The sequence below is a fragment of the Staurois parvus genome, unplaced genomic scaffold (assembly GCF_062004578.1).
Source record: "Staurois parvus isolate SC_StPar_1 unplaced genomic scaffold, SC_StPar_1.0 ptg000549l, whole genome shotgun sequence".
NCBI classification, from domain to species: Eukaryota; Metazoa; Chordata; class Amphibia; order Anura; family Ranidae; genus Staurois; species Staurois parvus.
Genome location: NW_028318345.1, coordinates 8,283,228 through 8,297,002, shown reverse-complemented (window position 1 = coordinate 8,297,002; position 13,775 = coordinate 8,283,228). Strand labels below are relative to the sequence as shown.

The 13,775-nt window shown below is 39.5% G+C and overlaps 1 protein-coding gene across 2 annotated transcripts in view; it reads right to left on the bottom strand.

Moving 5' to 3' along the window:
- Window positions 1-13,775, bottom strand: part of PCSK5 (proprotein convertase subtilisin/kexin type 5) — a 670,507-nt gene that overhangs the window by 152,163 nt on the left and 504,569 nt on the right. For both annotated transcript variants that reach the window (XM_089691090.1, XM_089691088.1), the window contains exon 20: window positions 9,094-9,209. In XM_089691090.1, the coding sequence (XP_089547216.1) occupies window positions 9,094-9,209 (116 nt within the window). The remainder of the gene's footprint in view (window positions 1-9,093; window positions 9,210-13,775) is intronic.

The window sequence follows — 13,775 nt, the reverse complement described above, 5'->3', positions numbered from 1 at the left end:
TGTTTGCCCACTCACAAATAAATGATCAGTCTAAAATCGAATGGTAGGTGTATTGTAAGACAGAGAGACAGAACAGCAACAAAAAATTCAAAAGAAATGTATGTCTAACAAATTATGCACTGATATGCATTTTCATGAGGGAAATAAGTATTTGATCCCCTATCATTCAGCAGGATTTCTGGCTACCAGGTGTCTTTCATATAGGTAACAAACTGAGATTAGAAGCAGTCTCCTAAAGGGAGTGCTGCTAATCTCATTTTGTTACCTGTATAAAAGCCACCTGTCCACAGGAGCAATCAAACAATCAGATTCCAAACAATTCACCATGGCAAAGACCAAAGAGCTGTCCAAGGATGTCAGGGACAACATTGTAGACCTACACAAGGCTGGACTGGGCTACAAAACTATCGCCAAGCAGCTTGGTGAGAAGGTGACAATAGTTTGTGCAATCATTCGCAAATGGAAGAAACACAAAACAACTGTCAATCTCCCTAGTTCTGGTGCACCATGCAAGATCTCACCTCGTGGAGTGTCAATGATCATGAGAACAGTGAGGAATCATCCCAGAACTACACATGAGGATCTTGTCAATGATCTCCAGGCAGCTGGGACCACCGTCACCAAGAAACCAATTGGTAACACACTATGCCGACAAGGAATTAAATCCTGCAGTGCCCGCAAGGTCCCTCTATTCAAGAAAGCACATGTCCAGGCCCGTCTGAAGTTTTCCACTGAACATCTGAATGATGCAGAGGAGGATTGGTTGAAAGTGTTGTGGTCAGATGAGACCAAAATTGAACTCTTTGGCATCAACTCAACTCGGCATGTTTGGAGGAGGAGGAATGCTGCCTATGATCCCAAGAACACCATCCCAATCGTCAAACATGGTGGTGGAAACATTCTGCTTTGGGGGTGTGTTTCTGCTAAGGGGACAGGACAACTGCACTGCATCAAATGGACAATGGACGGAGCAATGTACCATCAAATCTTGGGTGAGAACCTATTTCCCTCAGCCAGGGCATTGAGAATGTGTTGTGGATGCGTGTTCCAGCATGACAATGACCCAAAACACATGGCCAAGGCAACAAAGGAGTGGCTCAAGAAGAAGCATATTAAGGTCCTTGAGTGGCCTAGCCAGTCTCCAGACCTTAATCTAATTGAAAATCTGTGGAGGGAGCTGAAAATTCGAGTTGACAAACGTCAGCCACCAAATCTTAATGATTTGGAGAGGATCTGCCAAGAGGAGTGGGCCAAAATCCCTCCTGAGATGTGTGCAAACATGGTGGCCAACTACAGGAAACGTCTCTGTGATTGCCAACAAGGAATTTGCCACCAAGTACTAAGTCATGTTTTGTGAAGGGGATCAAATACTTATTTCCCTCATGAACATGAAAATGAGTGCATAATTTGTTAGACATGCATTTCTTTTGAATTTTTTGTTGCTATTCTGTCTCTTAGTGTTACAATACACCCACCATTCGATTTTTAGACTGATCATTTCTTTGTGAGTGGGAAAACATTCAAAATCAGCAGGGGATCAAATACTTATTTCCTTCACTGTAAATTATCTTTCTTCATAAATTTAGGCCCTTAACATTTTTTCTCTCTTTCTTTTTTACATACTTTCTTCAGGGTTGTTTAGTGTCACCATATCAATAGTGAACTTCACTGTTATAAGCAATAGTTTTAATTGTCATGAATAAGTTTTCATTTATGACAGCTCAGTTACTGTTGACCCGCTGTGATTTGCTACAGCTAATCACATGGTACAGGTAGCCAGGTATGATGCAATAGCTGTGAGCCAATCACAACTTCACAAGACTAAGCAAGCAGTCATGAATGGAAACCATTAATGACTGTTTAGTTTACATTGTAATTATGTGATCGCTATAACCTATCATTGGGATCATATGATACTCAGGGCGCTTATAGCAGCTGGGAAATAAGCGCCTGTGAACACAGCGTTCAGGGAACTGGGCTGCTGCAAGCCCCAGGAGGCACAATAATGAATGTGTTGCCGGGCAACATACCAGTATATCATCCGGTCTGGCTGTGCTGCCCACCCACAGTAAAACGTCTGTGGGGGGCGGCAAATGGTTATAACAGCATTTTATTTCTATCTGTGCTGGTCTAGCTCCACCCCAGGCTGAAGCAACATTTATTTACAGCACAGTACTAGACAATGCCTCCTTTCTGCCCCTTTGTACATTATTTCCATTTAGAGCCTACCAGTTCTGACTGCTCATTCACAATAGGAAAAGTCAGTGCTGGAGATTACAAATGCCTGCTGCGCTAACTGATCGTCCACAAGTTGAACGAGTAGTCAAATATGGCAGGGCTGTGTGAGTTATCTGCAGGTGCAATTGCAGTATGTTTACTAGCAGCTGGTGGATAGAATACATGGCCTTAATTCACAATTGTTAATGATCAGTCAGTACGGTGCGACTGTGTGATTTATCTGCCAGCTGGTAGTGAGCATTCACTGCACCAGCAAATAACTCACACGGCCCTGCAGCACCTATTGATCTTTTACTTTTGTGAATAAACAGTCAGTCCCTTGTGTTATGAATGGAGCTAAAAAATGGAATATATTGCAGCTTACCAATTCCTAAATGTGGGAGCTGCATCAGTTTTCTTTTTTAGGTTTTTTTTTTTTCTATTTTGAACTAGTGATCCTGCCAGTAATGCACTCCTGTCTTAGGGTATCTCCACTCTTTTTTTTTTTTAATTTAAATATTTTATTTTTTTCAAATCACCATATTAAATGTACAAAAGCTAATAAAACAGACAGTATACATTACACATTTCTGTCATAACACTCCCCAGAAATAACCTTAATCTCGGTGACCTTTTACCCCTCCCCTTACCTATTCCCCCCCCCACCCTTTGATTATGCATTTTTACCTTCATTCTAGAAATCCTGAACCTTAGCTATTACTGGTATTATACTGTACTATATTTATCCCCTTTCCCTTCTTTTACTTATTTCACATATTCTAGGTATGCCTCTGAATTTTTAAACTGTACCAGCTTTTCCCAACTTGTACAAAATACCTCCATTTTATCTTCCTCCATATGGTAAAGTTCCTCCATTCTATATATCTTCTCTACTCTTTCTATCCAATCCTTTATTTTTGGCTCCTGTTGTTTCTTCTAAAACTTGGGTATCAGTCCCTTCGCTGCATTTAAATAATACAATAATCCAATTTTTCTGTATTTTTTAACCGAAAACTCGGTACCAAAAAGAAGGCAAGTCCTTAGAAAAATTTACCTCTGTTATTTCCTGAATTATACTCACTATGCCCTCCCAGTATTCTTGAATTTTGTGACACTCCCACCATAAGTGTATCATTGTACCTCTCTCTCCAAATCCCCGCCAACATAAAGGTGAATTGTCTCCACTTATTCTATGCGCTACATTCGGTGTAATATACCATCTTACTAAACAATTATAATTCATTTCCATTTCCTTCATGTTTACATTCCCGTGAATTAAACTATATATATTCTTTTGTTTTCCCTAATCAATTATTACTTCTAAATCTCTTTTCCACTTCTCTATAAATAGTGGCCTTGTAACCGTGATTAAACCTGTGAGAATTGTATATATTTTAGTAATCCCGTGCTTCCCATCTCCTCATATCTAATAAGTGCTCAAAGGGGTTCCAATCTTCTCTTTTTCTTAATGGCACTGGGAGACTACCTACAAAATGTTTTAGTTGACCATACCGCCATTTATCTATTCTCGTAAAAATATCCCTCTTACTTTCCAGTTCACTAAGTGGACACAATTCTTCTCCCACCATTAGATCTTTTAATTGAACATCTTTCTTCTTTATCCAATTCCCTGTAATACTCTCTTTACCTGGAGGAAAAAACTCTGTAGATCCTAGGGGCATTAACAATAAATTAAATTCCCACCCCCTTTGTATGTGTAAAGGGTCCCAAACTCTCAAAACATTACGTGTAAACAAACTTGTGCTATCTTTTAATCCTCTAAATTGAGGAGGTAACCAAATGATTCTACTTAAATTCATGTGACTTAATGTATTTTCTATGTTTACCCAACTTTTCCCCTGTGCATTATGTGTCCAATCAAAAATTCTTGCCAATATTACTGAATTATAGTATCTCTTCATATCTGGTACCCCCAGTCTGCCTTTTCCTTTATCTCTACTTAAGATTTCATAGCTTATTCTGGGCTTTTCTCCATATAAATGATGTTATAATTTTTTTTAATTATTCCAAAATATGCCTCTGGAAGCTTTATTGGTATCATTTGAAATTTATATAGAATTTTGGGAATGATTACCATTTTTATCCGACCAATCCATGACTGAAATCCTCTTCCTAATTTCTTTATTTCGTCCTTAATCTTGTTTAATAGTGGGATATAATTTAATCTATATAAATTCTTTAAAAATACAGTAAGTTTTATACCCAAATATTTTAGATCTCTTTCTCTCCAAATAAAAGGGAATTCCTCCTGTAAGATTTTTTTCTCTCTATGTGTAAGGTTTATATTTAAGATCTCTGTTTTAGTTGGATTCATTTTTAAGTCTGACATCTCTCCATATTCTTTTAAAGATTTCATTAAGTTTGGTAATGTTATCCTCGGATTTCCTACATAGAACAACATGTCATCTGCATAAGCTGCCACCTTATGCTCAATTTCTCCTACCCAAATTCCTTTTATATCTACATTAGTCCTGATGGTAGCCAAACGATATTCCAGGGTATCTCCACTCTTGATGGAGAAGCAGGGTGGAATATGTAACATATTTCCATAGCTGCAGCTGCGCCCGCCCCCCCACCTACAGAAAATACGGGGAGAAGTCTACCTGTACTATCTGTCAGACTTGAAAACAGCGCAGCTGTGGGGGTCTCCGCCCACAGGGTCGTGTCATTCATTCATGGACTTCCATGAATGAATGAACTGCAAGTCCTGACATGGCACTGTGGAGCACCGTGGTAGTTCAGTGAAGCTTCCTATCAGAATATTTGCTTGTTCGTACATCCCATATAGCAAGCAGATATTCTGACAGGTTTGCAGGAGACTTGCATAGCATCAGCGATCCACTGATCTCTGGTGCAATGCTTTCCAGGCTCTTTTGGCCAAAAATAATAAATGCATGTTTTTTTTACCTGCAAAAAAAAATGTGCATTTATTATATTTGTCCAAAAGGTAAACTTATCCTTTAAGCTCATCACAAACGTTACAATCCGATTGTAAAATCTCCTTTATATTTACCAACAATTTTGTAGAGCAGGGGCTTGCCTGATTGGATACAAATGGATTGCACCGATTAGGTAGGTCCTCATATTACAAAGTTTTGGTAACTCTAAAGTTGATTGTGCAAAGATTACATGGTCAGATAACATGTATGACCCTCAGATGTACTAGCAGATTTAGATGGACTTGACAAACAGATCTAATAGATCTACCAAACATTATTTAGTGTAGAGGTAGTATAGGGGCCTGCCTGACTAGATTCAAATGGATTCAATAGAAGTATTGCATGGTCAGATTATAACATATATAGTGACCCTTAGATTCACTGGAAGATTTAAATGGGCTTCATTAACAAATTAAAGCTGGACACCGTCCACCACTTTATAAGCAGATACAGCAAACATTGTTTCTTCCTTTTGGAATAAAGGTTTAAATAAATGAATAAAATTTGACCTTTGTAAACACCCCTGTCAGTGTTATATTGTTTGTCTCAACCCTCTAACTGCCATTTTGCTGAACAGCTTGGTCTGTTAAAGGCAGTTGAAAAACTGGCTTAGTGTCAGAAACACCAGACAAAAATGAAGGAAAAGAAACCTAAAAAAGGAAACTAATGCAGCCACCGCAGTTAGGAACCGGTAAGCTGTAATGTATTCAAAGTCTGGTTTACAGTTTAATACTGCTTTAAGCATTGGTCTCCTCGCTAGCAGTGTGGTCAGAAAGCGGTGGGGGGAAAGGTGCGAGCTGTCTGACCACACAGCTTAATAACCACAGGACCCATTGGAACGAGACCAAGAGCTACATGCACTTGATCCCCTGGAAGATTTAAAAAATGTGTTTTTTCCTTAAACAAAAGATGTTGTCTGGTGTGTTGATGGTACCATTGTTGAAAAGGACAATCAAGTTGTTGGATTATCATAATTGTGATACATCTTTGAGAGACATTTATCGTGTGAATATTGATACTTTTACACCTTTTTAATTCCATAGAAAGGTAAGCAGGTTGAAACTAGATAGGTGTTGCCCTGGACAGGAGGGATAGGGTTTAATGCCTTTCCCCGTACTTTAGTCTTTGGTGCGTTATCTCCAGGGCTGGAGATAACACATCAATAAGAGGAACAGTGGAACACACCGATAAGAGGAACAGTGGTTCGGAAGAAATATTCCCAGAGGAAAGCCGAGAGCCCTGAGCCTATAAGAAAGAACCCGGAAAGGGAGAGGACCGGAGAGCTGCACCTGGAAGGAGTACAAGGATGTCACAGTCTGCCACCAAGATGTGAATTTGTGTTTTGCTCCGAAGACACCAGCTGCTGGAGAACACCTCCAATGGACTCTACAAATTACATGGACTCCACCTTTGCAGGTATGCTGGGACAGCACATAGCCTGAGCAAGATTAGGGATTTAGGAAAAGACTGTGTCATGTTGGACTCTGTATTGTCTAAGCATTGAAATTTGCCTTTTGCCCGGTCTGAAGTTACTCAAATGGGTGCAATGCAAGTAACTGACACAATTTTGCATTTAGTCTACAACTCGGGTCACTAGCACATTGGGTATGCAGAGTCAGCACGTTAAGAGACATTCTAGTGCAAGTTATATGTGTGTTTGCCACAAGCAACGAAGGTACAGTCAGCAATCAGCCTCTTGTAAACATGTACTTGTTAAAGGTGAAATTGCCTCTAGTCACGAGGGAGATGTTATTGGCACTCTCTACGCCGCATTCCTTCTCCCAGAACAACTGAAGTGGAAGTGCACTGCAAAGGTCCCCATCCTATACAGAGGTACAGAGGTTCAACAGATAAAAGTCAAGTGCAAGTCGGAACATGTGCTATGTGCACAGCAGGGTTTCATGCTGCTACCAGGACCGGTAGTGGGAAACACTGGACAGGTGGCTGAGGTCAGTGTTTGGCATGGCTCGTCTAATTGCAAGCTACAGTGTTAACATGTACATTTACATAGGGACACGAGAGTAACTGAAGAACAGTTGTTGTGCAAGTGTACACAGTGTATCGGTCATCTCTATAGTCAGAGGCCCGCCTTGGGGTCGAGCATTCCCCCACGGCGGCCTCAGCCTTGTCCCAAGGCACTGATGAAATGGAACTAAAGCAGACTTACCCAATGTGTGGGAGAGTGACCCTATCTCAGGTGCTTAGTGTAGGCCAGAAGAACCCACCCTGGGGTAGGCCTCTCATGTGTCCCAGACTTGGCACCCAACGAGTTAATTGGGAAATGGGACCATCATTCCATCCACCCTACCCTTGCAACAGACTCATAAAATGTATTTCTACAGTTGTGAGATATTTACAGTGGTTTTCATTCATACAGGTGCATGGATCAGTGTACCCTTGAAGAGAGCAATGTTGATCTTACTGGGAGGAACAGCTGGTCCATACAGCCCTATGCACCCTGCCTGTCAAAATCAATGACAGGCTGACAGCTGCATGAATCTTCTGTGTGTGCATTTGATCTTCAGCGTGAGACTAATGCAAGTCTCTGAATCCAGTCTATATGCGTTCAGAGCCATGCATCAGTCCCACATGGATATACATGCAGCCTTCAGCCTGTCATTGATTTTAACAGATTGGCTGCACAAATTATTTGTGCCACCCCGGGGAATAAACATGGCCCTCTGCACATGTGTACTGATCCATCTGCCTGCATGAATGAGCCATATACAAACTACTTTTATAGCATTCTTATTCGAAAATCCACAGTATGTTTCTAAACATTTGTCAGATTAAGTAAACAAGGTAGAAGGGGATCTAATTACACAAAACATGCATTTTCATTTCATTGCTTTTAGATCAAAAGGCTGCTGTGCTCTAATTGGTGACAATATATCACCAGGTATCATTTGCTGATCTAGTTAACAAGTCCCTCTCATTATATTGTGTGTGGTGACAGATGAAACCAGACAGAGAATTCTGGAAACTTCCTTCCACATAATGTTGTTAATCATATATATCAGGCATTGGAAATGTAAAATTGATGGTCATGAGATTCATCACTGTCCTGAATATAAAGCAAGGTAAGTGCAGTATTTTTGTTTGCTATCCATGTCATTAACCTGAGAGAAGACCCTAAGAATCCTAGTTATATATGCTATGAATTTCCCATAACATTAACATCAGCCTCCTGTTTCTGCTGATAAATGAGCCCCATTATGCCATTTGTAATAGATGTGCTTGAATGAATCTGTATTTGTACAGTGTGAAGAACTCTATGTTGGTTCAATCATTCTAAAATTGCTAGGTACATTGAGGAAAGAATATCAATCACAGTATTTGCAGTGCTGCCTGCCTAGCACTACAATAGACATGCAGCATTACTCAGTAGAACATGCTGCTTGCAATGAAAACCTTGTGCTTGTAATTCACAGTTTTGAATCTGAGTAACACTGCCCACAACCTACATTAACATTGGCACTCTTTTCAATGCATGTCACGAATACCAGTAAAAATAAATTGTTATAGGACACTGCTATATATTTGAAGGTCAATGTGGTTATAAAGGTTTGGGTTTTAGAGATAAACAAAGTAGAGACAACGTACCGCAGATTTCAATCCGTGTCTGAGCAATCCTTCACTCATCCTACCATCAGACACACTTGCCGCCATTTATCAAAGTACTTATCAGGACAGCCTGAGATTTGGCATAGAAAAAAAGCACTTTTCTCTTGAAAATATTGGATTTTTCCCCGGGCGGATATCCAGGATTTTGCAGCCAGTTTAGCAAATAGATTGAATGTAGTTGAAAGTATTGGTCTCACTACTCAAATGATGTGGATGTTTAAGTTTCTGTAAAAGCCTTTTTCTATATTTACACCATATTGAATATTGAAACTATTGGATTTCATTAACTCACCATCTTTGCAGATTGTTCCCACCATACAAGTACTGCCTTCTAACAAATAGCCCTCAGGACAACTCGTACAATTCCTCTCTCCTGGGCCAGAACATGTTGAGCAGCTGCCGTCACATCTGAGACATAAACATAGCAAGTGTCATATGTAAAAAAAATCGTTATGAATATAAAAGACTACAAAGCTGACATTCCTTTGACTGGTAAGTCTGTAAAACAATGATAGAGCACAAATGTTAATGCACGCAGGAGAGAAAATGAAGCAATACTTTGTGCACCAGACTTCTAATTGCTATGTAGGTACAACACTACTGAAAAACAACTGTGGATACATATTTAAAGGATACAGTCACCTTCAATAATATGTTACACCCGTATTTAAGGTGTAACGTGTAACATGTTACTGCTGCAGCTGCCCCCTCCCCCCCCAATCCCTGCTGTGACAGCAGGTCGGGGATTTTCTCCAATCTAAAAAAAGATGTGGCCTTGCGGCGCTCTGCCCGCCCAGAGTTCTGTGAATGAGAAAATACAACTACCATCAGCCTTTGCAGCTGACGGTTTGCAGTTCTCAACGAACTACCAGGGTGCTGTGAGAACTCTAGGTAGTTCATTGCCTGCGAGCAGACAGCTTACACTGACAGTCTGCAGGAGCCCTGCATTGGACCCTTGATCTGCTTATCGTGGGTGCAATGCTTTACAGGCTCCCAATAAAAAATAACAAATGCACATTTTTTTACCTTCAAAAAAAGATCTGCATTTACTATTAATAATAAATGAATTAATGCAAATCAAAGGTACATTATTTTACTGAGTGTGTAGTTGCTAAATTCCTACAATGTCTAGGGACAGTCCCAAGATTAGACAATTACTTCTTTAGAAATGACCAAAAATGTACTTCTTAATTTCTTCTGCTTTTCAGAAATATGTAAAAAGAAAAATAGTAATTATAGTATTAGAGACATGTTTATGTATAAAGGCAGCATTTACATAAATTATGTTCTAATTAACACTTTTGTTGAATGACGTAATCATATTAAATCTCTTTTCGTTTTTGTTAATATACCATAACATTTTTTACAGAGAAATCGAAGATAGGCTTGCTTTCTTTTGTTTGTTTTTACATTAAGTTTGTACCTATTTCTATCTAGAATAGTCAAAGGCTTCAATATACTGCATAATATACTGTGAGCAAGCCATAAGCATTTTTCTTTCCAGCAGTTTACATGCTATGAATAAATGCAAAAGTAAAGAACACAAGAATTATATGAACAGTTCATCTTCTAAATTAGAAATACTTGTAAGTGCACATATCTATGTCATATGACAATAGAATACTTGGTAAGGTCACAAGCTGTGTTGTCTTTATACAATATAAAAGCACATAATACGTATACTGTATAAGTGATGTTCATGTGAAGTACCTATGTCAAGCTGATTGCTAGAAAACATCTAAAATGTGTGTTATATATATAGTTTTTTGGTCACTGTTTTCCCCTCACTTCACATAATTATTTAATGAATTGAAGAAGAATATAAACACTTTCAGGTACTTAGTTCTGTGATTATAAAATAAAGATGTACTGTATACATTTGGACTGGGCACAGAAAAGAGTCTATATATATATATATATATATATACAGTTGCAAGAAAAAGTATGTGAACCCCTTGGGATTACGTGGAGTTTTGCATGAATTGGGCATAAAATGTGCTCTGAACGTCATCTAAGTCACAACAATAGAAGAACACAGTCTGCTCAACATAATACTACACAAACACTAGATGTTGCCATGGTTTAATTGCACATAACATGTAAACATTCACAGTGCAGGGAGGAAAAAGTATGTGAGGCCCTAGCTTAATGACTTCTCCCAGAGCTAATTGGAGCCAGGAGTGAGCCAACCTTGACTCCAATCAGTGTGATGATATTGGATGTGTTGCTGACAGCTGTCCTGCCCTTAAAAACACACACCTGTTTTGGGTTTACTGGTTTCAAGAAGCACTGTCTGATGTGAACCATGCCTCGCAGAAAAGAGCTCTCAGAAGACCTACGATCAAGATTTGTTGACTTGCATGAAGCTGGAAAGGGTTACAAAAGTATCTCCAAAAGCCTTGATGTTCATGTGTCCACGGTAAGACAGACTGTCTACAAATGGAGAAAGTTTAGCACTGTTGCTACTCTCCCTAGGCGTGGTCGTCCTGTAAAAATGACTGCAAGAGCACAGGGCAGAATGCTGCATGAGGTAAAGAAGAATCCCAGAGTGTCAGCTAAAGACCTACAGAAATCTCTGGCACATGCTAACATTTTTGTTGACACATCTACAATAAGGAAAACATTAAACAAGAATGGAGTACATGGGAGGACACCACGGAGGAAGCCATTGCTGTCCAAAAAGAATATTGCAGCACGTTTGAAGTTTGCAAAAGAGTACCTGGATGTTCCACAGCACTACTGGCAAACTATACTGTGGACAGATGAAACCAAGATTGAGTTGTTTGGGAAGAACACACAACACTATGTGTGGAGAAAAAAAGGCACAACACACCAACATCAAAACCTCATCCCCACTGTAAAACATGGCGGAGGGAGCATCATGGTTTGGGGCTGCTTTGCTGCCTCAGGGCCTGGACGGATTGTTGTCATTGATGGGAAAATGAATTCCAGAGTTTATCAAGACATTTTGCAGGAAAACGTACGACCATCTGTCCGCCAACTGAAGCTCCGCAGAGGATGGGTGATGCAACAGGACAATGACCCAAAGCATACAAGTAATTCAACAAAACAATGGCTGCAACAGCACAGAATACACCTTCTGGAGTGGCCCAGTCAGAGTCCTAACCTCAACCCGATTGAAATGCTGTGGCATGACCTTAAGAGAGCGATTCACACCAGACATCCCAAGAATATTGCTACATTGAAACAGTTTTGTGAAGAGGAGTGGTCCAAAATTACACCAGATCATTGTGCAGGTCTGATCTGCAACTACAGGAAACGTTTGGTTGAGGTTATTGCTGCCAAAGGAGGGTCAACCAGTTATTAAGTCCAAAGGTTCACATACTTTTTCCTCCCTGCACTGTGAATGTTTACATGTTATGTGCAATTAAACCATGGCAACATCTAATGTTTGTGTAGTATTATGTTCAGCAGACTGTGTTCTTCTATTGTTGTGATTTAGATGACGTTCAGAGCACATTTTATGCCCAATTCATGCAAAACTCCACGTAATCCCAAGGGGTTCACATACTTTTTCTTGCAACTGTATATATAAAAATACACATTTACCTTGTGATGCTAAGAAAGCATGATAGGGCAGTCTGTTCTAAAATGGTTATAAAGATGCCTTCTGAGTGTTTACAGGTTATACCACATACTATACATTTTCAAGTAAAGCATGGTGTTGACATTTTTTTTTACAATCTGTCAAGAACGATTCCATGATAATTACACTTATCTGATCTCCATTAATCCTATCCTGAAGGACAACAGTGCATAGAGGTATCCTATAACACATTGCCACTCTGAGGAGCACAGCTGGTGTCATTTTATGCTGGAAAATCATGTATCTGTCCTCGCCTTTAGTACTGAAGCCTTGTGAAGATATGTAATGAGCATTAATGGGTGTAATTGAAAGCAGAGTTCTCTGCATCTTTTTGATGTAATTGACTGTGGCAGTCTCTCACTGTTTTAATCTGATGTGGATGGGGAACTGAAAGGTTTCATTAGACGAAGATATTTACTTTAATTGGCACCCTTCCCATTCAATGCATTAAAAAATAACCCCGCCTCAGCTATCATTGCTCAAAACACTGTGCCTTGGAATCAGCTTTTCTTTTTCTGTAAAATAACATAAATCATTCCCGGATTCCATTCTTTAGATATGATGGTCTCATTTTTGTTTATTTCTGTTGATACAGAAAGAGTTATATTCTCCCAAGAGAGGTACAAAAGGTATGTCCCAGAACTGTGTCCTCTTTACCTTAGAACAACATTGCACTGTGTATACATGAATAAAGATATCTATTTTTCAGAACTGCACTTCTGCATCTTATCCATTATGCTCTTTCACAATGAAGGTATACATGTGCCCATACCAAGTACATATAAATAAAAATAATACAGATGCTCCTTGGCCACTAATTCTAAATACAAGGCACCACAAATAATCAGGTCTGCTTTCTACATTTTTTAATTTTGCTTTGAACATAGACTGCATTGCATTTTTAGGTTGCTTACAGTATATAAACATATTTTCCAGAAAACTTAACTTTGAAATACCAGTTTTCTCTTGCACTTACTTTCTAAAGTGTATCTTAACAAATAAACAAAAAATAATATATTGCAGCTCACTAGTCCTTAGATATAGAGGCTGCATTAGTTATCATTGTTATGCTTTTTTTGCCTTTAAAGTGGTCCAAAAGCCTAAACATTTTTTACCTTAATGCATCAAGGTAAAATGTTTAGTCGTCAGTTTTGGCCCCTCCCCCCAGCCCCCTCCTTTTACTTACCTGAGCCCTCATTCGATCCAGAGCTGTGCATATATGCAGCTCTTCTCTCCCTTCACTTCCATTTCTCACTGGCTTTGCTGGGGCACCGGGAGCAACTGGCTCCCACTGCTGTCAATCAAAGCCAGTGACAAGGGAGGGAGTCCCACTGTCAGTGCCAATGGACACAACAGAGGTGCTCGGT